At 49.2% G+C, this 25,941-nt stretch overlaps 1 protein-coding gene across 4 annotated transcripts in view; it reads left to right on the top strand.

The window, feature by feature from the left end:
• The window catches only part of LOC111833538 (microtubule-associated serine/threonine-protein kinase 1-like), a 58,110-nt gene that overhangs the window by 25,748 nt on the left and 6,421 nt on the right, over positions 1–25,941 (top strand). For 3 of the 4 annotated variants that reach the window (XM_072712069.1, XM_072712068.1, XM_072712071.1), the window contains 22 exons: positions 1,211–1,289; positions 3,548–3,708; positions 3,900–3,975; positions 5,120–5,329; positions 5,626–5,727; positions 9,889–10,021; positions 11,003–11,070; positions 11,332–11,408; positions 11,685–11,893; positions 12,179–12,317; positions 12,416–12,548; positions 13,956–14,121; positions 14,552–14,653; positions 15,805–15,927; positions 16,411–16,523; positions 18,491–18,651; positions 19,885–20,138; positions 23,454–23,699; positions 24,453–24,682; positions 24,843–24,965; positions 25,143–25,279; positions 25,495–25,682. In XM_072712069.1, coding sequence (XP_072568170.1) covers positions 1,211–1,289; positions 3,548–3,708; positions 3,900–3,975; positions 5,120–5,329; positions 5,626–5,727; positions 9,889–10,021; positions 11,003–11,070; positions 11,332–11,408; positions 11,685–11,893; positions 12,179–12,317; positions 12,416–12,548; positions 13,956–14,121; positions 14,552–14,653; positions 15,805–15,927; positions 16,411–16,523; positions 18,491–18,651; positions 19,885–20,138; positions 23,454–23,699; positions 24,453–24,682; positions 24,843–24,965; positions 25,143–25,279; positions 25,495–25,682 — 3,230 coding nt within the window. The remainder of the gene's footprint in view (positions 1–1,210; positions 1,290–3,547; positions 3,709–3,899; positions 3,976–5,119; positions 5,330–5,625; positions 5,728–9,888; positions 10,022–11,002; positions 11,071–11,331; positions 11,409–11,684; positions 11,894–12,178; positions 12,318–12,415; positions 12,549–13,955; positions 14,122–14,551; positions 14,654–15,804; positions 15,928–16,410; positions 16,524–18,490; positions 18,652–19,884; positions 20,139–23,453; positions 23,700–24,452; positions 24,683–24,842; positions 24,966–25,142; positions 25,280–25,494; positions 25,683–25,941) is intronic. The other variant, XM_072712070.1, reaches the window with a different exon arrangement.

The raw sequence follows: 25,941 nt of genomic DNA, 5'->3' as shown, positions 1-25,941 counted from the left end.
CTTTATTCATTTGTTAACAAAAAATATATATATCGCATTAGAAACAACCTGTAGTTTTAAGTAAGGTTTTCATTAACAGTAGCAACAAATTGAAACCCAAATTGTAGTTGTGTAAGAGCTTTTCTGAGTTTCAGTGACAAGTAGTGTCATTGGGTGCTTTTTAATCAGTGACACCTTTTCAACAACATAAAACGGCAAACATCTGTGTTTAGTGTCCCTTTGGGAGCCAGAGCATACAATCTCAATTAATAGTAAAATGGCAAGTACAGAATTGAATGAGTCATTCAAAATAAATGATGAAACTTAATAAAAAAAGAAAATGTCCGTGCGGAAAATATGTGCAGATATGTTAAACATTGCTTGTCAGTGGACTGTTATGAAACCAGTAAATTTGCAACATCTTTACAGAATTAGGTGAGCGTCCCAAGACGTTCTGTGAGCACAGTACATGACTGCCACACGCAGGAGATCCGGGTCGGGGATTAAGGCCTGTGTTTGAGGTAAAGTTATAATCCAGACTGGTAACTAAAGCAACCATGACAGCTATGGAGCGTAGCAGCACCGTCCTCTTTGTGAATTTCCCAGGGTTTCCTCATGATTGTTGAACTTGGATTGAGCTTGGAAAGAGAACAGCATTTAAAACACGGCTGTACTGATGCTGCGTTACCGTGACGACCTGATATCCTTCCTAATAATAGCTTCCTATCCCTACCACAGAAAAAGGGCTTATATTATGAGAATGTTCATGGGTCCCATAGCAGCAGTGTGCCCCCAACCCTAACGCCTGCCCCCCCACCCCCTCCTCCCATCTCTAGCTGCTCCCTCCCCCTCGTCGCTCCCCTTCTGCTTTTCCTCCCCCTCCACAGTCAAGCCTCTGGCCCCACACTGACGCTCTCCCCCCCCCACCCCAATGGCACATAAGGTGACAGGTACCCCCCCCCCCCCCCCCCGTTTTTGCATGGTGGGAGAGGAGGCTGATGGGAAGCTGCTTCGGGGTCTCCTGGAGGTTGTTTTCGGTCCCCAAGTCGTCACCCTGACTTCCTGTGAGGTCCTCGTTCCCGAGTCGGTCACATGTTTCCCTCTCAGGGAACGTCTTATATTCCGTTTTTATATTTGGCCGTCGTGAAGGGGGGGGACCCCCTTTAAAATGCAATGTATCACAGTGTCGGGGGGGATCTGAGATGAACACACCTCTGTTTCTGTCTCGCAGGGCGGATGGTCGACGCTGGTCTCTGGCCTCGCTGCCCTCCTCGGGATATGGGACCAATACCCCCAGCTCTACGGTACCAGTCAGTTGGTCCTACTCTACGTTGAGCATGCGTCCATCTGAAAAAACCCCCTCCGCCTTGACGTCACCCCCCCCCCCTCGCCGCCCTTGCAGAACACCCAGAAAAACACTATGAAGCAAGACGGAAAAATCTGAATCTGTGTGTGAAGCTCATGGACCTTTAACCTCAGTGTAGCCTAGAGTGTACAGAGGACTGAGTGATACATTGTATCCTTACATGGGCCCTCTTCAGTCACTGATTGGCCCTGTACTGTTATCACATGCCATGTACACACGATTGTATTCATATCTTTTTGAGGATCGTCCATTCATTTCTATGGCCATAACCCTAATCCCAAAAATGACAACCATAATTCCAACCCAGCCCTAACCTTGACCATAAGTAACCAAACAAATGACAAGACTTTTGGCATTTTTAGTTTTTTTGATTGTAGCTGTAGAATTTTATAAAATTTAGTGTCCCCTTGAGGGGACCGAAAAAATGGCCCCACAAGGTCAAAATAGCAGGTTTTTATCACATTGTGAGGACCTTTGGTCCCCACAATGTAATGTACACTGTACATGACCACACACACACACACACACATACCAGACCAAGGTCCAGTTTTCACCTTACGCTGCAAATAAGTGCAAGAGAGCAAAAGAAAACAGCACTCCCAGCATTCCCAGGAGCTTCCTGCGAGTGGCAGATTACACAGAGTCAAAAATAACCCATTGCAGGCCCGTTGCTAAGATATTCCAAACGTGACTCGCCATTGGCTGACTTCCTGTGCCGCCTCGAGCGGGAAGGTATCGGGGCTGCAGACGCCCATCTGTGCTGGAGGTGACTGCGAGAAACGTGATTCTCACGTGCCGTCGGGTTTGGAGGAACCAGGAGGGGATTAAAAAGGGGGGAGTGGAAATAGATGGGAAAGAGAGAGAGAGAGCAGGATCTGAAGGAAAACAAGAGGTGGGCAACTTTATAAATTTAGGACACAAGCAGCATCCATGCTGCCAGAAGAAGAACATGCAGACTTGATACATACAAAGGATTCGAACCCACAACCAGGTGCCAGGCTACACTGCAATGCATCAAGCCACTCTGACACCCTATGGGCTGTTCCCACTTGTGCCAGTTCCGTCATCCTGCAGCAAGACGGCGGCTAACCGCTAACGATGTGATTTTCAGCCTTGAGCATGACTGTGCCCCCCCCCCCGGAGCCGGTGCTCGCCACGGTTTCAGCTGGGCTTTTCGCTCTCCCCCAGCTGTCAATCCAGAGGGCCCCCCCGGGGAACGAAGGGCAGCCACAGAAACGAACTGAGCTTGGCTCTGCCTGCGGATTCTTAGGGTGTTCAGGCCCCCCCCCCCCCGGCTCTGTCTGTCGTGATGGGTTTCCACCTGATTGGTGGCCGAACTGGATGGGCTGCGGCATCGAGAGCTAAGCTGCAGCGGAGCGCATGGGAATGGGAGAGAAGCGACCCAAAGGCACCGGAACAAAGGAGGGACAAAGAAAATAAAGGATGGGAGATATTTTTTGCCTCCCTGTTCTTGTTCTGCCTTCAGACTGGGCCCCAAAATTGTTTAACCTGCTTGATTGATCACAGTTAAATGTACAGTGGAAGCAGTGGAAGTTTTACTTACACGAAAATGTTCTGAGGGCAGAATGAAAAATGATTGGTTCAGCGAGACAACCAATGAGATTGTAGAGCAGGTTGGTCCAAGCATCCGGAGGAGACGGGAGCAAGACATCTGATTGGTTGGTCCCGCCTCCTCTAATTGCTTGGACCCAACTACTCTCAGAAATTTTTTGCGTAAGTTAAACTCCCATGAGCACACTGGGATGGTTTTGAGACAGTGGCACCTCTAGTGGCTCTGTAGGGAGGTGCGGCCCGCTGCATGATCCGCAGGCCTTGAGTCAGAATGGTCCAGAGCCTCCTGTGGACACCCTCACTTCCATTTGCTTCCCCTAAGTGGATCCCTGCGTGTGAGGCATGCAGGATCCTGCGGCTCTGGGTATGAGGCTGGGGGGCGCCCCCAAGCGGCTGCATTGCGCCGTCTCAGTGATTGCCGCAGACCCTGTGTTATTCCTGACACACAGCAGGCAGCCAATCAGAGTTCATTTTTAACCATCCAATCACAGCCCTCACCTTGGTTCTCCCTCCATTCTTATGGCCCACTCTGGCTTTTATTTATATTATTTGCATCCGGTCAGTATCTCTGCCGTTGTCTGACCCCCCCGGCTGTATCCTCCCCACTTTGCCCCCCCCCCCCCCCCCCAGTCCTCCAGCTCCTCCCAGGAGCGGCTGCACCAGCTCCCCTCCCAGCCCACCATGGACGAGCTGCACTTCCTGTCCAAGCACTTCGGCAGCACGGAGAGCATCACGGACGATGACGGGGGGCGGCGCTCGCCGCACGTGCGCCCCCGCTCCCGCAGCCTCAGGTGAGAGCCCCCCTACCCCCCTCATTACCCATCAGCCACCTCTCTGTACATAATGGGGCTGTTTGGAGCCGTCAGAGCGTCTTCCCGCATGGATGTCCGCTCGGCTACAGTAGATGACAGACCGGAAAACAGAATAGCAGAGACAGAAAGACACCGGTTTGCATATTGCATATTTCCTGTGTCCCCCCCAGCCCGGGACGGTCGCCCTCCTGCTATGACAATGAGATCGTCATGATGAATCATGTCTACAAGGAGCGATTCCCCAAGGTGAGCTGGTGTACGTGTAATCACACACACACACACACACACACACACACACACGCACATGTAGGGTACACATATCCTTATGGGGACCGCTCATTCATTTCAATGGGAAAAATGCTAACGCTAACTATGACAACCTTAACCCCTACCCTGCCCTAACCATAACTGTCATAGTGCGTAAAACACGGACCAGGGAAACAGGCAGATGAAAGCAGGAATGGAGTTAAATAAAAGGATTTAATTGGAGAACGAAGGGGCATAACCGGGAAAACAACAACACGGAATTACACGACTATAACAATGCACGACACTACAATGACAGAACTAGGGAAACAAACTCTGACTTGGACTTAAATACATCGAACTAATACAGACAATTGAAAACAGCCGTGAAACACTGGGAATCGACATGAGGTTAACGAGGGGGGCGTGGCACAGGAGGATCAGCACGATCGGGGTGTGGCACAGGAGGATCAGCACGATCGGGGCGTGGCACAGGAGGATCAGCACGATCGGGGTGTGACACAGGAGGATCAGCACGATCGGGGCGTGACAATAACCATAAGTAACCTAACAAAATACAAGAGTTTTTGCATTTTTAGTTTTTTCATAGCAGTCACCGATTTTTATAAAATAGAGTTTCCTGGTCCCCATAAGGGAAAAAAAACTCTTTTTATGTCCCCATAAGGATAGGTAAACCCGCTCGCACACACACACACATGCACACACACGCACACACACACATGCACACATATACACACACAAGTTTGTAATTAAATCTCTATGGGTATAACCCTAATCCCAGTTATGACAACCTTAACCCCTAGCCAGCCAAACCAAATACAAGACTTCTGACATTTTTAGTTTTTTAATTGCAGACACAGATTCTTATAAAATTGAGGTTATTCTTGTGGGGACTTTGTGTTTGCATTGTGCTAGTTACGCGTTGGGGTTCATCGTATCGCAAGGTGCCTTTTTAAATACAAATTAATTTGTACTGCAGCGGTTCCCCTTGACAGTAAACACAGCGCACAGCTGCCTCCACATAGCTGTTCTGAACCTTCTGACAGCTGATACACGGCTCTTGACCTGATTCCTCCTAACAAGGGGAATAACATGTTTCCCCTACCCTCCCCCCGCCCACCAGGCCACGGCTCAGATGGAGGAGCGTCTGGCCGAGTTCATCCAGGCCTTCTCACCGGAGAACGTGCTGCCTCTGGCTGACGGGGTCCTCAGCTTCATCCACCACCAGATCGCCGAGCTGTCCCGCGACTGCCTGACGAAAGCGCGCGACGGCCTCATCACCTCCGTCTACTTCCTGGAGCTGCAGGAGAACTTAGAGAAGCTGCTTCAGGATGTGAGCCTCAACCAATCCCCCCCCCCCCCCCCCCTCCCCGATGCACACATCTAACTGGGTCTATTTCTGCTGGGCACCTTGACTGTTTGCTTTGCACCTGAGCAGAACTCAGAACTGAATTAGCTCCAGTGGGACGGCCTGTTGGCATAATGCAAGATTAAATATGCAAATGGGTGTTTTTAAAAAAGGCTTTCAAAGAGTTGAATTCAGGGCTGGGATTTAGTCCAGTCTGACTGGGTCACTTGGGTGTTGGGGAATCGTAATGGCTGAGGTATCTGTTCTACCGCCCCCTTCAGGCGTACGAGCGTTCGGAGAGCTCTGAGGTGGCATTCGTCACTGAGCTGGTGAAGAAACTCCTCATCATCATCTCCCGCCCCGCCAGGCTGCTGGAATGCTTGGTGAGTGGGGGGGGCCCAGCGGGGTGGGGGGGGGGGGTGGCGGTTGAACAGGAAGTGACCGACAGGAACCCCATCTACTCATTTTCTATACCTGCTCAGCCCGGAGAATATCCCGCAAGCTACGGGCACAAGGCAGGGAATAAGCCAGGATGGGGCACTAATGCATCACGTGGCACACTCACCATCAACACACACACATACACACAAATACACACACGCAGTCGTGTAAACATATCTTTGTGGGGACCGCTCATTCATTTCAATGGGAAAAATGCTAATGCTAACTATGACAGCCTTAACCCCTACCCAGCCCTAACCAAATAAATGATAAGACAAACAAAATACAAGACTTTTGGCATTTTTACTTTTTTGATTGCATTCACAGATCTTTGTGGGGACCTGAAAAATGGTCCCCACAATGTCAAAAAAACAAGTTTTTATTACGTTGGTCCCCACAATGTAATATAAACCTAATCCACACACACACACACCTACAGGGAATTTAGCAGCTGTTGTGCATTTGTGGACGTTGGGGGGGGAAACCGCAGAAGCCAAAGGAAAGCCCCCAACGACGGGGGAAGAACAGACCTAGCGCTGGGCCCGGTCCCCAAGCCGTGAGGTAACAGCACTAACCACTGTAGCGCTGTGCTGCCCACCGACAGGAAGCCCCGGGCCGCTTCCTGACAGCTTCCCCAGCTGCCTGAGAGCCGGCATGCTTTCAGTTTGGAAATTAATAATCACAACAAAACACCTTTTCGAGTCCAAAGCGGTTTTCGGTTAAATTATATCATCCATCTCATACTCCTCAGCCCAGTGATAGTCTTTAATTATCTGAGTCCTGTTAGATCTGGCTTAAACGCGGCTTAATGTTATATTACATTTTATTAATACACAGTATTAGTACAGCATGCTCCAGCCACTAACTTAATGTTATGAAACGTCTTACTGTTTTATCACAGAATATGTATGCGAAGCACATTTTGTGCAGCTCCATCGCTTTCCCTTCACTACCGCGATGAGATTTAATTAATTAGGACCTCATTTAAATTACTTATTTTCAGTATGATCATTATGCCTCTTTTGGCTCAAGCAGAGGGGAAAAAAACAACATTCATTATGGAACTTCAAAAGCAGCAAAAATCCAGACGCAGTAGGCCACTGGCAGACTTTTGGGCATAAAAACGATGAACTCGTCAGTGTTTATACAGCTTCGGGGTTGTATGAAGATGCTTTTTGGAATGTTTAGTGTCACAAGCAGTCGCAAGGCCGGGGTCCTCTGCCGGGTGACCCGAATGCAGGCAACTGGCCTTCAAAGAACTTCCTCCACTGTCGGTTCCTCAGGAAAGAAGTGTAGGGCTCAGTGGATTAGGACACTTCACGTGTAATCAGAGGACTGATGGTTCAAATTCCAGGGTCGGCAAAGAATTTTTCTTGAGTAAGGCCTTTAAACCCCAACTGCTCCAGGGACTGATTTCTCAATAAATGTCTGTTGCTTTGGATAAAAGAATCTGCTAAATGAAAGTAAGACCTCATGGCTTAATGGACATAACGGAAACGACGGCTTCTGTCAATGCTGCTGCGTGCCCTTCACGTCTGTGGGCAGGAGGTTCCCGCACGTGAAAAACATGCTTTCTGTATGCTGTGTGATGGGCCTCGCATGTGGGCCGGTCGGCTGCTCTGTAACTCGCCGCCCTGGGGGGTCTGAGCCAGGAGAAGCCCCAGCTCGCTCTCCTGTTTTCCCTCTGATTTAATGGCTGACTTCCCCCCATATCTGGCTCACTCAGTCAGGCAGAAGGCGTATGTGAGCCCCAACCCCCCCGCACACGTACCCCCCCAGCACGGAGCCGTCCACGCCAATATCCTCGGAGACGCTACTGACTGTACGTGGCGGAGATCCAGCTCAGAGAGGGAGCTGCTCATTTCGACACTCTCTACTGCGTCACCCCTAGATCCTGGGCCCTCGTTCACACACCCATATTACTGCTTGTGGCAGGGGCAAAGGATTTTTTAAAGAGGGGGGGCAGCGTATGGCTCAGTGGGCTAAGCCTGTGTGTCTAGGTCGCCAGTTCAAACCCAGCCTCAGCCTGTCCGCAGGTCCTAAAACAAGACCCCTAGCCCCCCGCTCCCTGGGCTGCCCTACACAGGCAGCTTACTCTTCAAAGAGCAAGTTGAGGGAGGCATAAAGACAATTTCCCTATGGGGATCAATAAAATATTGATTATTATTAATGGAAGTCATAATTCATACGGAGGGACCAACCTTATCACTATCCAATGATATATTTGGAATCGATGAGTGACAGGGGATGAGTACCCCTGGGACCAATCAGCATTCAGCTGGTGCCAATGTGGCCCCACCTCTTTTACACCCCTTGCTTGAGGTGCATGTTACTGTGGACCTGTAGCACTGTCCCCTCAGGAATGCTTGGCTGTTATACTGTGGGCCTGATTTGGCCTTCCTCCGGTTCATGTACGTATCCAAAATGGCTGTGGGTGTAGACATCTGGCAGTGTCTGGAATGACCAGACAGGGCGCAGATCCAACTGCGGGAGGCATGAGCCAGGAGTAATTCTAGGATTTTTTAAGGTGCCATAATTCTTCCGGGGGGTATCCAATGATATGTTTTGAATCAGTGAGAGGGACACATTGGGAGCCAATCAGCTTTTGGTTGGGACCAGTGTCCCTGCGGCCTTCCCCAGTATAAGCCCCTGCCAGAAGTTTATCTTCAGAATAGCGGTTCACAAACAGGAAAAGGGTAAAAAAAACAGTCAAGACAAACAAAGGCAACCCAATCCAAATCGAGGCCTAAATCTGTTGTCCAAACACAGGAGTCGATAAGGGTGATAGTGGGCAGTCAGGCAAAATGTGCTGAAAATACTAAAAAAATGCTGTAATGAGCAGGAGTCGTACAGAAAACAGGCTGTGAAGACAGTGGCTCAATGAAAGGAGTTAAATGAAAAGCCCGGTGCTTTTAATCCGTGGTATTTAATAATGAGTAAATAGTGTAGGGATGTGAGGTGATACGGAAACCAGCCAGACGTCTTGATTGGACCTCTGCTTGATGTAGGCATGACAGCGCCACACATTGACTCAATATAAATACCGCATGATGTATGACACATAAAGGATGGACCACAGCACAGAAATGTGGAAGTTGCCTTTTATTAAAAGCGCGCTGTCAAGGGAAGATTGAAAAAGGCGGATGTGTAGCTTTATGGGAAGCCGAGAAACCGAAATGAATGAGTCTCTGAAAAGCTGACGCATCGGCCTTCCTGTCAGCCGGCAGGAGATGACTTGCTGCTCAGTTGCCGGGGCGACTGGATGGTGAGGTCAGATGGGCTGATAGCCAGGCAGCGGGTAACATGGTTAGCTGGTATGACCTTATTAACGCTAAGCTAGATGGTTTTACTGAGTATGATATTATTAACACTGCTAAAAATTTGTACTTGGTGTATCATTAATGGACCATGTCGTGTGAGAGTCAGTCAAAGATGTTATCTCATTTTGTCATGGTGACTGTCCAGAAGACATACTGTCACGCCCAAAGAGGTCAGTCATGTGACATACTGTCACGCCCGAAGAGATCGGTGTCATGTGACATGCTGTCATGCTCGAAGAGGTCGGTGTCATGTGACATGCTGTCATGCCCGAAGAGGTCGGTGTCATGTGACGTGCTGTCATGCCTGAAAAGGTCGGTCATGTGACATGCTGTCATGCCCGAAGAGGTCGGTGTCATGTGACATGCTGTCATGCCCGCACCTCCTTGCCTGCCTTGTGGTCTCTGCCTGTTTCTGATGAAGGCGAAATGGTTATCCTTGCTGTTAGTCAGGCCAAAACCCCAACTGAGTCCCAGTTCCAGGCTCCCCTTCCCAAATCACATGTATCCATTTGCCTTCCTGAAGGTCTCACACAAAAATGCAAGCAGTCCATTGTCCGCATTTCTCACCACGCTCGGCCAATGTGCGTCTCATTTGGTGCTTTTATTTGGAAAGTATCCTTGTGGGATTTGGGCTCTTACTTGCGTCATATTTTGACTCCAGAGCCCCCTCTGGTGGATGATGTGTATTGCAGCGTGTGGTACCCTCTTGGGGACACCTTGGGGACACTGTGTATTACACCTGACTTATGGGTGTGTGTCACTGTTGGCGGTTCCTCCCCACAGGAGTTCAACCCGGAGGAGTTCTACCATCTCCTGGAGGCGGCGGAGGACCACGCCAAGGAGGGCCACTTGATGAAGACGGACATCCCCCGCTACATCATCAGCCAGCTGGGCCTCACCAGGGACCTGCTGGAGGGTGAGGCGGGAGGGGGGTCCTGGGGGCGGTGGGGGCGGCGAAGAAGCTGAGAGGTGACAGAGAGAAAGAAGTACAAAGGAGAAGAGCAGGAGGCTGCATTTTATCATGCCCGCCTAGAAGATGTGGCAAGGGTTCAGGGACAGGCAGGCGGCACGACTCGTACTGAAATAGACCCCGGGAGGGAGTAACACAGCGGCGAAACAGTCGCTCCATTGTTCGCCCTTGAGTAAATGTGGAGAAATCTATTCTTACACCGGCGCTTCTCCAGGAGAATCGTACGGGTGGGAGAAAAAAATACAGGAAAGGACCTGACAGGAAAGGAGCGGTGCTCCTGAAATGCGACGCGGGCAGGGGGAACGACACCGGAACGAATGAAACTGTGTGACGGTGCGATGGCCGGATGGCACTGAGAGATGGGGGGTGCGCTCCGGCAGCAACTGGCGATCAATGAGAGCACCAGGAGACGCGCTCCAGGCCGTGTGACACGGCACATGGGGACGTCCCTGAAATGCAAACGCCTCGATGCCAACCAAAAAAACACAGACACATCCTACTTGAAAAGCATGAGCGGTGGATGTTTGTCTATAAATACATTCTGTCGCCTATTGTGGAGAAGCTCTGCGGAAAGCAGGATCTATTGCAGAGCAGAGAATGAGTCAAAGTGCAGCCAATCACCTTTCAGTATCTGATTCGATTAGCATGTCTCCATCAAGGTTGTCCCATCTGATTCCCCACCCCCCACCAAACTCGAAAGCTCAGGATGGCTGCACATGCAGCTTTTCATAGGAACAAATGGAACAGGATTTCCACATAAGTCTAGGATGCAGTTACTGGTTAAGCTGGAATGGGGCTTCCAGATGGTGCTCGGATTGGGCTAAATGCCGAGATGCACCCAGTGCTTGTGCGAGGTGCTCACTTTGTCGTGCCTTATGTACTTTCACAAAATGGTGGCTTGCAGCATTCCTCGTGTGTTCCTTTCAGAAATGGTGAACCTTGACAGCTACGACAGCGAAGGACCCCACACCCCAGAGACAGATGACTCTGCGGAGGTAAGTTGTGGTGCAACACAACCCCCCAGGCCTGAATTGTGACCTTGTTTAATTACAGTAGCTGAGTCTGTTCATTTTCATACAAAACAGAGATAAAGCTCTATGTATATATAAAATACTTTCCTTAATATTTTGAGTAGGAATTTGAATGTTGATATCCATGCGTCTAGACAGGCTGGGAGTTAGTGAGAACATGTCACGTTCAGGGTGCCAGCCTTCCTTCCGCTCAGGTGGTTGTGCTGTATCTATTTGTCTCTCAAGGGCAAACTGCGAGCCAAGAAACCACCCACCGAAGCTGACTTCCAGACTATCAAGCTGATCAGTAACGGGGCATATGGGTGAGCACAGGCCTGGGCTGAGCTTACAGCAGGGCCAGATGCATCTCGAAGTTTGCCTGCCTCTTTATACCCTAACCCTTAATCTGGGGACCCCTCCACAGTGCTGAATATGATTTCACACAGAGTGACACTCCTTAATGAAGGGCTAGTGAGGAGGGATTGGTTTGGAATTGAGCCATCGTGATGGTAGTAGATCATCGCTGTTACCACTGTGGATGTAGCGGGTGATTGTGAACTTGATATCCACCCCCGCCCCCCCCCCCCCCATACACACAGGGCGGTGTACTTGGTGAGGCACAGGGAGACACGTCAGCGTTTTGCCATGAAGAAGATCAACAAGCAGAACCTGATCCTGAGGAACCAGATCCAGCAGGCCTTCGTGGAGCGGGACATTCTGACCTTTGCCGAGAACCCCTTCGTAGTCAGCATGTTCTGCTCCTTCGAGACTCGCCGGCACCTCTGCATGGTCATGGAGTACGTGGAAGGTGAGTTCCAGTGGCGTCCGACTCCACAAATAATGTGATTGTCTAACCTGGGCTTAATGTTGATCTGCAAACTAGTGATGGAAGCTTCATGAACCATTTGCTGTATATTTATACCCAGTAGATGGCGCTCTTGGCTTGCTTTGGAGCATTCTTTGAGCTGTTTTTTGAACAGAGAGCACCATCTAGTGGGGTCAAAAAATACAGCAAGTGGTTCATGAAGCTTTGGCCATCACTGCTGCAAATTCTACTGCAGAAATGAAATGCTATGCCCTCACATGCCTCCAGGAGGAGACTGTGCTACCCTCCTTAAGAACATCGGGGCCCTGCCTGTAGAGATGGCCCGCATGTACTTCGCTGAGACGGTCCTGGCCCTGGAGTATTTGCATAACTATGGGATTGTTCACCGTGACCTCAAGCCTGACAAGTAAGGCTCCTCCTAGTGGACAGGAGTACTACCTTTAACATGTTAGTGTGTGGACTTTGGGAGTCAGATATTCAAGGTCTCTTCACTCTTTTTCCCAGCCTGTTGATCACTTCCATGGGACACATCAAGCTGACTGACTTCGGCCTGTCAAAAATGGGTCTGATGAGCCTGACCACAAACCTATATGAGGGTCACATTGAGAAGGATGCCCGTGAATTCCTGGACAAGCAGGTATAACTTAGCTTAAATTTCAGGAGTGCAAATGACCCAGCAAAAAAAAAATAGGTTGGATTCTTATACTTGGTTCTGGTTGGTTCGGTTTCCCTCTGGGCTCTCTATTAATCAGACCCGGTCCAATTCTAGCCATGGCAGATACATTTGCAGACTCATTTTGGATCAGTATTTGTTCTAGTTTTGTTTGGTATTTCTGTAAGTATGCTGAACATATTTATGATGCTAGTTTGCTGAATGCTAACTTGGGCAAGGACAACAAATCAATCCAAGGAAGGTAAGAGAAGGCTGTTGTATTTTCTGTCACCGGAGACACCCTCTCTGTCTTCAAATGGTATGATCTATGTGCTTTAACCTTATATTGCAGCTGGTGTTTGTATGGCCTAGAAGAGATTAGCAGAGTTAGCTGCGTTTAGCAGAGTTAGCAAACTTGGTGGAGTTTAGCGGAGTTAAGGGCGTAATGGGATTATAAAACATTCATCAGTAAATTATGCCAGAATGAAACATCCCAGTTCACAACATGCTCAACCAACCACAGACGTCTCTGTCTGAATGCTTTTTTGTGTCACTTTTATTACTTTTTTCTTTACGCTTTCAATTAAATTGATTCTTGGCGAGCTCCCACCTCGAACCTCCCACCCAAGCGGCCGGCATCTGTGTGTGATGAAATTGCATCTGTGCGTGGAAACAAACGAAAGCTTCTTTCCTGCTAAGTTCCTGGGGCCTTGTGACAGAGTTCTGCTGTGCCGATGTCCGAACCGTAGCGATCGACTTGTTGCTCGCTCTGTAATCCTGTTGTCCTGTCAGAACATGGATGGTGAGCTGAATTATAAAAAACACCCACACAGGGCTCTCAGGTTTCACCAAAAATTCGGAGTGAGATTACATCTGTAAGCATCTGTTAGGGGTGGAGCATGTGTCTCACAGTCAGTGCGTGAGACTTGAGATCCCTGCCAACTCCCACCTTGTCTGCACTCCATGTGTGCATATCCGTGTAATAACGTGCTTGCAGCGGGATCACAAGTAAACTTATTTTGGAATTTACCCGGAAACAACAAATGCTATGTTCTGATTGGTTGGTGGCTATTAACTCTGTATAACTCAGGACAGCTATGAACTTGCCGGAGAACTCCACTCCGTATGCCTGTGTCTTGTCCATCAACTCTATATAACAGGACAGCATGGCGGACGTTATCCCTTACTTCTCAGCGTGAGAAACACAAGGTTTGGCGTGTGAGCGTGTGAACTGGTTGAAATCCATGTGTCTCATGGTCAATGCGGGAGACTTGAGAGTCCTGCCAACATCTCGAGACGCTATCTGGCAGGACTTGTGTGTCTCCAATGACCCCGATGTTGACGCTGTAGAATGACCCCTGGGGCTGCTCTCTCCTTGGCCCTCGGACACAGGTGTGCGGCACCCCGGAGTACATTGCCCCCGAGGTGATCCTGCGGCAGGGCTACGGCAAACCCGTGGACTGGTGGGCCATGGGCATCATCCTGTACGAGTTCCTGGTGGGCTGCGTGCCCTTCTTCGGCGACACGCCTGAGGAGCTCTTTGGACAGGTCATCACAGGTGAGCTGTAATGCCGCAGCAGGACAATTATGAGGCCACATGTGACCCCAGGCGTGTCCATAATACTGCAGCCGTGGCTCATCGGGGTCTTCAACTGCTCTGATTGGGTAAAATATATTTACTGTTTAGATAAGCAACTTTGTTGTATTGTTTCTTTTCTGTATTTTTTTGCTTTCATTGTTTATTATGGTGGAGTTGACCATCTTGAATTTCACTGCATGTTATAGACTGATTGTACACCTTGCTTGTGACAAGTGAAGCCCTTTGAATCCTTGAATAATGATGGCAACTCTAATAATTTTCCCTGCAATGGGCTGGCCTTCCATCCTGGGCGTTCCCGGTCTAATGCCCTGCTCTTCCTGGGATGGGCTCCAGGCTGGAGTATGAATGGATGGTGGATGATGCTACCCTTGTGTGTCTCGGTGTGTAGATGATATTGTCTGGCCAGAGGGTGATGAAGCGCTCCCTGTAGACGCCCAGAGCCTGATCTCCAGTCTGCTGCAGACCAACCCCCTGCTGCGTCTGTGCACAGGTAAGCAATGTGGGGGGGGGTCTGGGCACAGGTAAGAGAGGTGGGGGCAATCTGGGTGGTGTCCCTGTGATCAGAAGGTAACTTACAAGTCTGTGTGACCTTGAGCAAGGCCCTTAACCCCCAGCTCCCTGGTTGCCCAAAGGGATTAATAAAGTATCATTATTCTGTTCTAAGTAAGCATGAGGGGGCAGTGTGGGCTCAGGAGAACACAGTGACACTGGGGGGGGGGGGGGGGGGGGGCGGTCTGGGCACAGGTAAGCACAGGCAGTATGTTTACATACACAGCTAAGTCGAGCTACAGTTATAGCTTGACTACGTCATTTAAACAGACTGCTGTCCTTGTCCTAGTATACATGTGCGGGGGGGGGATTGATTTATTGACCGAAGTATGTTTGACTCCGCGACAATAGGTGGCGATATGGCGCCTATCAGCTTGTTGGTACTGGGCTTTTTCCGATTGACCTATTATATCACAGACGTAAAAAAAATAATAAAATGAATTATAATGTGGACAAATGAAGTGACACAAGCATTAATTGTGATCTGGTCAGAAAAACAGATACAACAAGATCAGGATAGTATAACAAGAAATAAAGTATTTTGTATAATATACTATAACGGCACGGTATTGGAAATCTTTCAAATATTGCAATGTGATTTCGTAACAGCAAGGATGAAAATTATTGTCTCAAAGAATGCATGCAGCGCTCATGCAAAATCAGCGGAGGTAAACTTTAAACTGATGTTTAAACATATACTAGATAATCGTGAAAAGGAATAATCCTTAAAATTGCAAAACTTGCTCAGTTTTTTTCCTATGACAGAGTAAAAATGTCTTAGCGAGACTTAAACTCCCTGCACTATAATATCCATAGCAGATAAGAAAAACCTGATCTTAATCCATTTTTGGAATTCAGTACAAAATATGCTGCCTCACGCAGGGCCCAGTTTTTAGGCCCGTGGAAAAGCAACACCTTGAAGTACCAAAAGCACGGTACGTCGTGTGCTGGGTGGGGGTGTGGTGGAGTGGTGGGCATTCTGGGCACAGGAAAGCACAGTCACATGGGGGGGCATGGTCTGGGCATGGGGCTGCTGCGCTGGGATAATTAGCTCTGGGCTAATCGAATGACTGTGTCCCTCCCTTCCACTAGGGGGCGCACATGAAGTGAAGCAGCATGCCTTCTTCTCTGAGCTGGACTGGAACAGCCTGCTGAGGCAGAAGGCTGAGTTCATCCCCAACCTGGAGTCCGAGGAGGACACCAGCTACTTCGACAGTGAGTGGCAGCTTGCGGGGCAGCTGACCTACGGACTGGCAGGGTGTCTTATCCAGATAATTTGCATACAAATTACACTGTAATTGACATGATGAGACAGTGGTATCTAACTGCAGGTGTCGGTAATTAACATGACTGACAAGCTTACTTTCCTCACAGCAGTAAATGCCGCCTTTGTGTTAATTATAGTAACAATAATAAAATATATAATACAACAAATTGATAAGAAACAAAATGCATAAATGTCAAGGAATAAGGCAGCGATTTATGTAAATGTGAAGAGAATCTTAGTTATCGCTTTTTAAGCATTGTTTTTAAATCTTCGTTTTAGCTCTCGCAGTGTTTTCCGGAACAGTCAGCGAGCTCCGGCTGTGATCCGCTTCACGCTTTTGTACCTGCGGGACCTAAGACGCTCTGAGATGCACGGGTGCCTCCGCGCTTGTTCTGTACCTTTCAGTCACTCTCTTCTGCCTCCCCCTTCAGCACGCTCAGAGCGCTACCACCACATCAACTCCTATGACGAGGACGACACGAACGACGACGACGAACCTGTGGAGATACGGCAGTTTTCCTCCTGCTCGCCACGCTTCAGCAAGGTTGCCCCTTCTTTCATTCCCTATCTGATGCCCACTAGTCTCCTCCTGCTGTTTTACATCCTCTTTGCTGCCCTCTAGCATTCTCACATACACTCTTACACCCTCGCTGATGTCCTCTAGCTTTCTCACAGCCTCTCTGACGCCCTCTACTGTCCTCTCGCTTTCTCACAGCCTCTCTGACGCCCTCTACTGTCCTCTCGCTTTCTCACAGCCTCTCTGACGCCCTCTACTGTCCTCTCGCTTTCTCACAGCCTCTCTGATGCCCTCTACTGTCCTCTCGCTTTCTCACAGCCTCTCTGACGCCCTCTACTGTCCTCTCGCTTTCTCACAGCCTCTCTGACGCCCTCTACTGTCCTCTCGCTTTCTCACAGCCTCTCTGATGCCCTCTACTGTCCTCTCGCTTTCTCACAGCCTCTCTGATGCCCTCTACTGTCCTCTCGCTTTCTCACAGCCTCTCTGACGCCCTCTACTGTCCTCTCGCTTTCTCACAGCCTCTCTGACGCCCTCTACTGTCTTCTCGCTTTCACACAGCCTCTCTGACGCCCTCTTGTGTCCTCTCGCTTTCTCACAGCCTCTCTGACGCCCTCTTGTGTCCTCTCGCTTTCTCACAGCCTCTCTGACGCCCTCTTGTGTCCTCTCGCTTTCGCACAGCCTCTCTGACGCCCTCTTGTGTCCTCTCGCTTTCTCACAGCCTCTCTGACGCCCTCTACTGTCCTCTCGCTTTCTCACAGCCTCTCTGACGCCCTCTTGTGTCCTCTCGCTTTCTCACAGCCTCTCTGACGCCCTCTTGTGTCCTCTCGCTTTCTCACAGCCTCTCTGACGCCCTCTACTGTCCTCTCGCTTTCTCACAGCCTCTCTGACGCCCTCTTGTGTCCTCTCGCTTTCTCACAGCCTCTCTGACGCCCTCTACTGTCCTCTCGCTTTCTCACAGCCTCTCTGACGCCCTCTTGTGTCCTCTCGCTTTCTCACAGCCTCTCTGATGCCCTCTACTGTCCTCTCGCTTTCTCACAGCCTCTCTGACGCCCTCTTGTGTCCTCTCGCTTTCTCACAGCCTCTCTGACGCCCTCTCGTGTCCTCTCGCTTTCTCACAGCCTCTCTGACGCCCTCTTGTGTCCTCTCGCTTTCTCACAGCCTCTCTGACGCCCTCTACTGTCCTCTCGCTTTCTCATGTCCTCTTTGATGCCATTCTAACTACCTCCCGTTCTGTCATTCCCCCTCTCACAACCTCCAGCATCCTATCATTGTCTCTTGTGTCCTTCCTCGTTCTGTCGCTGTGTTTCTCATGCTCTCTGACGCCCCGTTTCATCGCCTAACTCTTCCCCATGCCCTCACATCCTCACACTCTGCACCCTCTCACACCCTCTCACTTTCTGTATCTATGCCTTTAACCCCTCCCCTCTCAAGGTGTGAATCATGAGGGTGCACGGAGAGTCGGATTCCTGGCATTTTTCAAAAGCCCCAGCTACTTAGAAAAACAAGAAAATGTGTGTTACTTGGACTCACACACACACAGACACACACAAACACTCCCCAGACGCCTGCCATGAATAACACACGCACTTCAAAGGCAAGAAAAAGGCTGGTAATCAGCATGAAGAGCAGCCAGGGGTGAGATCTAACACGGACCTGGCAGTCGAAAGCATTGTCAGGCATATATTTCTGCTCTTTTTATGTGACTGCTATCCATTCCTGAACAACTATGGAGGGTCCCCTTTGAAATCCAGGTCAGGATTCCCGCCAGAGTAAACACTAACCCCAATCTGCAGTACCTCCCCAAGTACCACAGTGTATTTCTCTCTGTAGTCTTATCAGAGACGGTTTGGTGTGAGTGCGTGGTTTGCTCCTGTCAGCTGTGTGCAGGGCCGCTTCAGACGTGATACCGTCTCCACCAGCATTCTTATAAACCCACTTTGTACTGGTTCTTAGAGGTTCATGACTGTCCTTGTTTTGATTGGGGGGGATTGCAGGTGTACAGCAGCATGGAGCAACTGTCACAACTGGAGCAGAAGCCGACCACTGTCACAAGGAGGGAACACAAGGGCCCCAAGGAGGACAAAGTCATCAAGAGGGAGAGCATGGGTAGCCTCACCATGCGGGACAAGAGCTGGCGGACGGGCTCCCCGGAGATGTGAGTTGGGGCCTGGGGGACACCTGTCCCTACCCTGAACTGTAGCTAGCTTACGGTACACCTCACTCAAGGGTTCAGTAGCTAGTTTAAGGTCCACCTCGCTCAAGGGTACAGTAGCTAGCTTACGGTCCACCTAGCTCAAGGGTACAGGAGCTAGCTTATGGTACGCCTCGCTCAAGGGTTCAGTAGCTAGCTTACGGTGCACCTAGCTCAAGGGTACAGTAGCTAGCTTACGGTACGCCTCGCTCAAGGGTACAGTAGCTAGCTTACGGTGCACCTAGCTCAAGGGTACAGGAGCTAGCTTATGGTACGCCTCGCTCAAGGGTACAGTAGCTAGCTTATGGTACACCTCACTTAAGGGTACAGTAGCTAGCTTATGGTACACCTCGCTCAAGGGTTCAGTAGCTAGCTTACGGTACACCTCACTCAAGGGTACAGGAGCTAGCTTACGGTACGCCTCACTCAAGGGTACAGTAGCTAGCTTACGGTACACCTCACTCAAGGGTACAGTAGCTAGCTTACGGTACGCCTCGCTCAAGGGTACAGGAGCTAGCTTACGGTACACCTCGCTCAAGGGTACAGTAGCTAGCTTACGGTACGCCTCGCTCAAGGGTACAGTAGCTAGCTTACGGTACGCCTCGCTCAAGGGTACAGGAGCTAGCTTACGGTACGCCTCGCTCAAGGGTACAGTAGCTAGCTTACGGTACACCTCGCTCAAGGGTACAGTAGCTAGCTTATGGTGCACCTCGCTCAAGGGTACAGTAGCTAGCTTATGGTGCACCTAGCTCAAGGGTACAGGAGCTAGCTTATGGTACGCCTCGCTCAAGGGTACAGTAGCTAGCTTATGGTACACCTCACTCAAGGGTACAGTAGCTAGCTTATGGTACGCCTCGCTCAAGGGTACAGTAGCTAGCTTACTTTACGCCTCGCTCAAGGTTTCAGTAGCTGGCCCTCCTGGACCTAAAAGCTGGAACACTTTTGGCTGAGCTGCAGTTGTCATAACGTTTATTACCATTGGCCTGGAGTACAAACACCAGATCAGATCAGATGTGATTTCTGAAGCAGTGGGATTTGATGTGGCAGTGGACAAAGACTCTGATTGCTGCGGGGTGATTTGCTGTCACTGTAAATGAATAAAATCCTGGGCAACAGGCAGCATCAGTAGTAAGTCTGGAGCTACGCTAAGCGTGTTGATGGGGTGTAATGGAGTTTGGATGCATCTCTGGTCCGTAGGAAGCGCCTATCCTGCTCCGAGTCCCTGTACATGGAAGGAGATTCCAGCCCCCCCCTGGGAGCCCGCAGGCGGTTCTCCGCCCTGATGGACACACATCGGTTTGCGTCCCCCTTAGAAGCCGACTCGGAGATCCCAGCCCGGCAACCGCCCATCAAAGCCAGGGGAATGTCATTGGAGGGGACGACGGTCCCGCCCCCAGCACAGGTGGAACCGAAGCACACCCTGAAGGAGGGGGCGGAGCCTGCTGCAGGAGGTGAGGGAGGCTGCAGACAGTGGGGAGTGTGGGGAGGGTGAGGGTGGCTGGAAGGGAGGAGCAGGGAGACGGGAATAAAGAGAGGGAGGGGAGGTGACAAAGAACAACATGGAAACGGGTGGGATGCTGAAGTGCCGCTCTCTCCCAAAGACCTGCAGGGCGCGCCGTATTACACTGATAATGAATTCATTATTCGTCAAGCCTGAACACAGCTCCCCGTGAAAGAGAGAGAGACAGGGAGGGAGGGAGAGAATGAGAGAGACAGAGAGCAAGAGGGAGAGGCTTGAGGGAGAGAGAGAAAGTCAAAAAGAGAAGGATAGAGACAAACAGAAAGAGAAGCTGTAAGTGAGGGAAAAGCTTGGGGGAGAGAATGAGAGAGAGAGAGAGAGAGAGAGAGAGAAATTGAATGAGAGAGAGAAGGGCAGGGAGAGGCAGCCAGCAACTCGAACAGATGAGAGAAAGATGGAAGAGCAGAGAAAGGATTGAGACGGTCTAAAAGGAGCATGTGAAACACAGATGTTATATGTAATGCACACCTCTGTGCAAACGACATGGCAGTGGGACACACGTTTGTGTGACAGACTGAGGAGGTCGCACTGAAGCACAATGACAGCAGCACGCAGCAGAGCGTGATCCGGTCAAGCAGAGCAGCAAGCATACGGATGCAGGAAGTGACCTCACACATGGATGCATGCAGTGGGAAACACGACATTCTGCTTTTATCCTTTACTGCAGCCTGATTTCCTCTACTGCTGTGATTATGTAATAAGGGACTTGTTGGTAACAGGCACCGATTTTAAGTTAATCATTTAATGCCTTTCTCTCTCTCTCTCTCTCTCTCTCTCTCGAATGTGTTTGAATTTCTGAAACCCAGCTGTGTAGCCATGGAAAGAATTAAAATACCACTCTACTTTTTAAAAACCTACATTTTTAAACCATGGTTTAATCATGGTTCTGCAGGTGGAAGGATACGCTGAGCAGCAGGTTGCTTCCAGGTACAAAATTTCTAAGAGAGCAATACACAAAAATAAGGTGAAGCAGGAGACACTGGGAATGACCAGAAACCAGTCAGGTAAAGGGCAGAAGCGACTTTCTAATGGCAGAGATGACCGTCAACTTATCCGACAGTTTCTTATGAATTTATGAATCAGAGGATGAACACAAGTGACCTTCAAAAGGAATGGGAAACATTAAGTGGTGTGAAGCGCACTGTGAGGACGGTGTGTATCGGGCTCCTAGAAGCAGGACTGAAGTCCCATAAAGCAAGGAAGAAGCCCTTCATTAATGAGAAGCAGGGAAGAGCCAGGCTGCAGTTTGCAAAAATATTTATTCACAGACACACACGCAAGAATTGAGAAATGAGTGAAACGAAAAATAGTTTTAACAGTCTCTTAATTTTCTTCTGCAGCTGTATTGTGTTTGAAGTGAGCAGAAAACACGTTTCCGCTGAATTTCGTGGTTCATTCTGGATTATCCCATGCCAGTTATATGGGGCTTCAGCAATCAAATAAGTGCATTCAGCCCACTAGAGAAATTCCGCATAGGATCCGAATGTTGGGGGCTCTCCATGCTGGGAGTTTCCCTGTTGGCGGTGGCGGCAGACGCGGGCGTTTCTTCAGCCAATAGACTAGCTGAGGGGCTGTTTGCAGGGTGACTGATTGGCCGAGGGGCTGTTTGCAGGGTGACTGATTGGCTCCCTGTGGAAGTGGCCACAGTTTTGCCCAAAGGCGAGAAAATCGGCACTCTGCTGTTTCAGTTATTTCTGTCACTCAGCAGGCGCTTGGGTCACAACCCGATATTTACCAGAACAGTTCAGGTTAAGTACCTCTCTCAAGGGTGCAACAGTGTAGTAGGTACTAGTATTTACCCCTTCTAACCTGCAGAGTAAAGCAGGTCTTATCTGTTGCTTGGCACAATTGACAGGCTTAGCGATGCTTCATCCTTTTCCATAAATTAATATGACCCGAACTGTGGTTTTTTTCATAGTTTGGTGTTAAAGCCTTTTATCAAGAATAAATTATAAAAATCGCTCTGTCTTTTATTGCCTGGAAGACCATAGATAAGACATTGCTTGAGGCAAATTATGGGATGTTTAATCTATTCAGGTCTAATAATTATTACGGTGATTTGGTAGTTTAATTTCCCATTCAGAATGACAGGCTTGCTGCTTTAAAAAAGTCAGTGTTTAATCGTTCGTAATCAGAACCGGCCGGGATCTAGCACCTTATCTTTAATACCGACCATGAAGCTCAGGAGATCAGCTGATTTGGTGGAGCAGCCAGATCATTTAGGACAGGCAACACTTTAGATTTCCCTAATGAACAAAAACCCACTCCTCAAAGGCCGCATTTGAAGGCTCAGTGTGCAGCAGCTAATTAGCAGGTAAAGTTACCATCCCATGCCTGTAAGGCAGGAGATCAAAATAAGTTTTTATGTCCACACACTATAAAGAGAATTAACAAAGGGTCCTGCAGCGAATAAGAATGTGTTACTCATATTTCAGAAGGAGAATAATAATCATTGTGGACAGATAATATACTTTTGCTGGCTTGTAAATATCATTATATTAAATCACATACTTTGTAGGCAAAACTGTGGCGTCAGTCTTCCAGGGTTATGGGTTCGATTCCCATCCTGGGTGTGTGTGTGTGTGTGTGCATGTCTGTATGTGTGCGTGTGCATGTCCGTGTGTGTGCGTGTGCATGTCCGTGTGTGTGTGCGTGTCCGTGTGCATGTCCGTGTGTGTGTGTGTGTGTGCATGTCCCTGTGTGTGTGTGCATGTCCGTGTGTGTGTGTGTGTGCATGTGCATGTCCGTGTGTGCGTGTGCATGTCTGTATGTGTGCGTGTGCATGTCCGTGTGTGCGTGTGCATGTCTGTATATGTGCATGTCTGTGTGGGTGTGTGTGTTTGTGTGTGTGTGCGTGTGGGTTTGCATAAATCACATTTGAGGACCAAATTGTCCCCAAAGTGTAGTAAAACCTGAAATTTCCCTACTTTTGGGGACATCTTTTGAGGTGGATACAGACACACACCCAGGCTTTTGACTCAGTGCAGCTCTCTGCTGGATATGCAGTTATGAAGATATATGGATGAGTGCATGTGTTTTTATCGAGAGCAGCTTACCTGCTGTATACTTTTTCTGCTTTACAGTTGGATATTTAGCCATTTTATTAACCAGTATTTGCTCAGCCGCCCCCCCCCCCCTTAATCGCTGGGTTTCCTCAAGTATATTATTCTTACTTTTTCTAACTTTGTTCAGCTTCACTGTTTTGAACCGATTACATGCGTCAACATCCTGAAATCTTATTTTCCAGAAAAACCAGCAAAGCCCAGCGAGATGGTTGCAGAAACTCCCACTCCCCCCGTTGCTGGTGCTGTGGGTGTCATCAAAGAGGCAGAGACTGTGGACGCTCACGGGCCCCGGGCCACCAATGACCTGGTTCTGCGCCGGGTACGGCACCAACAGCTGTCCACCGAGGGGGAGAAGCGCAGCTCCAGACCTGGGACCAAGGTCATAAAGTCAGCCTCGGCCACCGCTCTGTCTGTCATCATCCCTGCAGGTACTATGACTGACCACAAGAGGGTGCTAATGAGGAAGAATAAGATCATTATTGCACATTGAGTGTGTCATTGTGGTTGAAAGTACAGTGGTTCCTTGCAACACAAACTTAATTTGTTCCAGAAGGCCTGTCGAGTTGCAATTTGGTCAAGATCAAAGTCGAATTTCCCCATGAGAAATAATGTATGTGAGTTTAATCTGTTCCAACCCCCCAAATGATTGCCTATTTAAACCTATCTACCTACCTAACTAATGATAAATGGCATTAACAATCAATATAAAACTAATACACATATGAAAAAACATACATACAAAAGCGATAAACGTGAAATAAATGACAAATTATGAGCACTTTACCTGTATTGAGGTGAGCTGAAACTGGAAGTGGCAGGTGGAGAGGAGGAAGGATGGAGGGGTTATTGTTTGGAAGGGGAGAAGTGTCTCAGTCCATACAAGTTTTAGCAGCTTTGTTTTGTTTTATGGAGTTCCAGGTTTTCCGTTGAGTTGCAGCTAGATTTTTCTTGACTGACCCGTTCGAGGTCCACATTAGTAGAGATGAATGCATCTCGACCCATACAAGTTTTAGCAGGAACGGTCAAGATTTTGGTCAAGGTACAAGTTGGAAAAAAAATCGACAGACCCATTCAACATCTGAGTTGGTCGAGTTAAGGGGCATTCAAGGTTCTACTGCATCTTAAAGTGGGTGGTAATTCAGCTTTTATTTCTTTCTTTCTCTTTCTTGCTTTCCCCACAGTGGAGCAGCATGTGAGCTCCCCGCTCGCCAGCCCTATGTCACCCCGCTCACTTTCCTCTAACCCCTCCTCACGAGACTCCTCCCCCAGCCGCGACTACTCCCCCGCGGTCAGCATGTTGCGCTCACCAATCACCATCCACCGTTCTGGCAAGAAGTACGGCTTCACCCTACGCGCCATCCGCGTCTACATGGGTGACAGCGATGTCTACAGCGTGCACCACATTGTCTGGGTAAGGGTGCGCCAAGAGCCTTTTCTGGGGAACCCAACATTCAAGATGACCGTTAGGAAAATTTCCTCCATATTTAGAGCTAGATGCTTCCCAGAGAACCTGTAAAATGTGTTGGTGTTCTGGTACCATCAACTGAAACAACCCTCTATCCCAACCTCAGCACGTGGAAGAGGGAGGCCCCGCCCACGAAGCTGGGCTGTGTGCCGGTGACCTCATAACCCATGTGAACGGGGAGCCTGTCCACGGATTGGTCCATACAGAAGTAGTAGAACTCATATTGAAGGTGAGAACGCAGGGTGACTAATCATCACTGCAAAAGTGATTTCAGTAAAATGTAGTGTCCATCCACAGGCATGAACGGTTGCCAGGCATTTGGGAACCTGTGCTGACTAGCTTAATGTAAACGCCGCTTGTGTTTTGCTTTCGTAAACATCGCTGGATGCTGTCCTGTTATGTGTAGAGTGGGACAAAGGTGACAGTGACCACCACACCCTTTGAGAACACCTCCATCAAAGTCGGCCCGGCACGCAAGTCCAGCTACAAGTCCAAGATGGCTCGTCGCAACAAGAGGACTGTTGGCAAGGAAGGGCAAGAGAGGTACTGCTGAATTACTCAGAATAGTCTTTATTATCAGAGATGGAACACAGTCATATCTCTGACTCCCAACAGAACTTTATTTATAGATATAGATATGTACAGCGTCACCTTGTCATGCTCTCCAGGCCTGTCTCGGTCCTCAGGCAGTGTTCCTGACAGTGGTCTAGATGTATCTACCTCACTCCCTGTCCCTGTCTCCCTTTTTGCCCTGTCAGCAAGAAACGAAGTTCCCTGTTCCGGAAAATCACCAAGCAGGCCAACCTGCTGCACACCAGCCGCAGCCTGACCTCCCTCAACCGCTCGCTGTCGTCTAGTGAGAGCCTCCCCGGCTCACCCACCCACAGTCTCTCCGCCCGCTCCCCGACCCAAAGCTATCGCTCCACCCCCGACTCTTCTCACCTTGGTGAGAGCTGCCGTGGCAAAAGCATCATGTCCCGAGTGTCCCGCACTGTGGTCTTCAGCAGAGTCACTCATTGGTTTCCAAAGAGTGAATGTATCCATTGTAATGAACACACTGTCTTGGATCATATTTTCTTTGTAGTGTGTTTATGATGTCATCATTGTTCAGATTTGCTTTTGATCTATTAATAGGCACATACTTCTCACTGGAATACTGGTCAAACTGTGCAAGTGCAACAGTTTACATAGAAAATTGTTTTTCG

Source organism: Paramormyrops kingsleyae, chromosome 5 (genome assembly GCF_048594095.1).
Source record: "Paramormyrops kingsleyae isolate MSU_618 chromosome 5, PKINGS_0.4, whole genome shotgun sequence".
NCBI lineage: Eukaryota > Metazoa > Chordata > Actinopteri > Osteoglossiformes > Mormyridae > Paramormyrops > Paramormyrops kingsleyae.
This window is presented reverse-complemented; position numbering and strand designations above follow the sequence as displayed.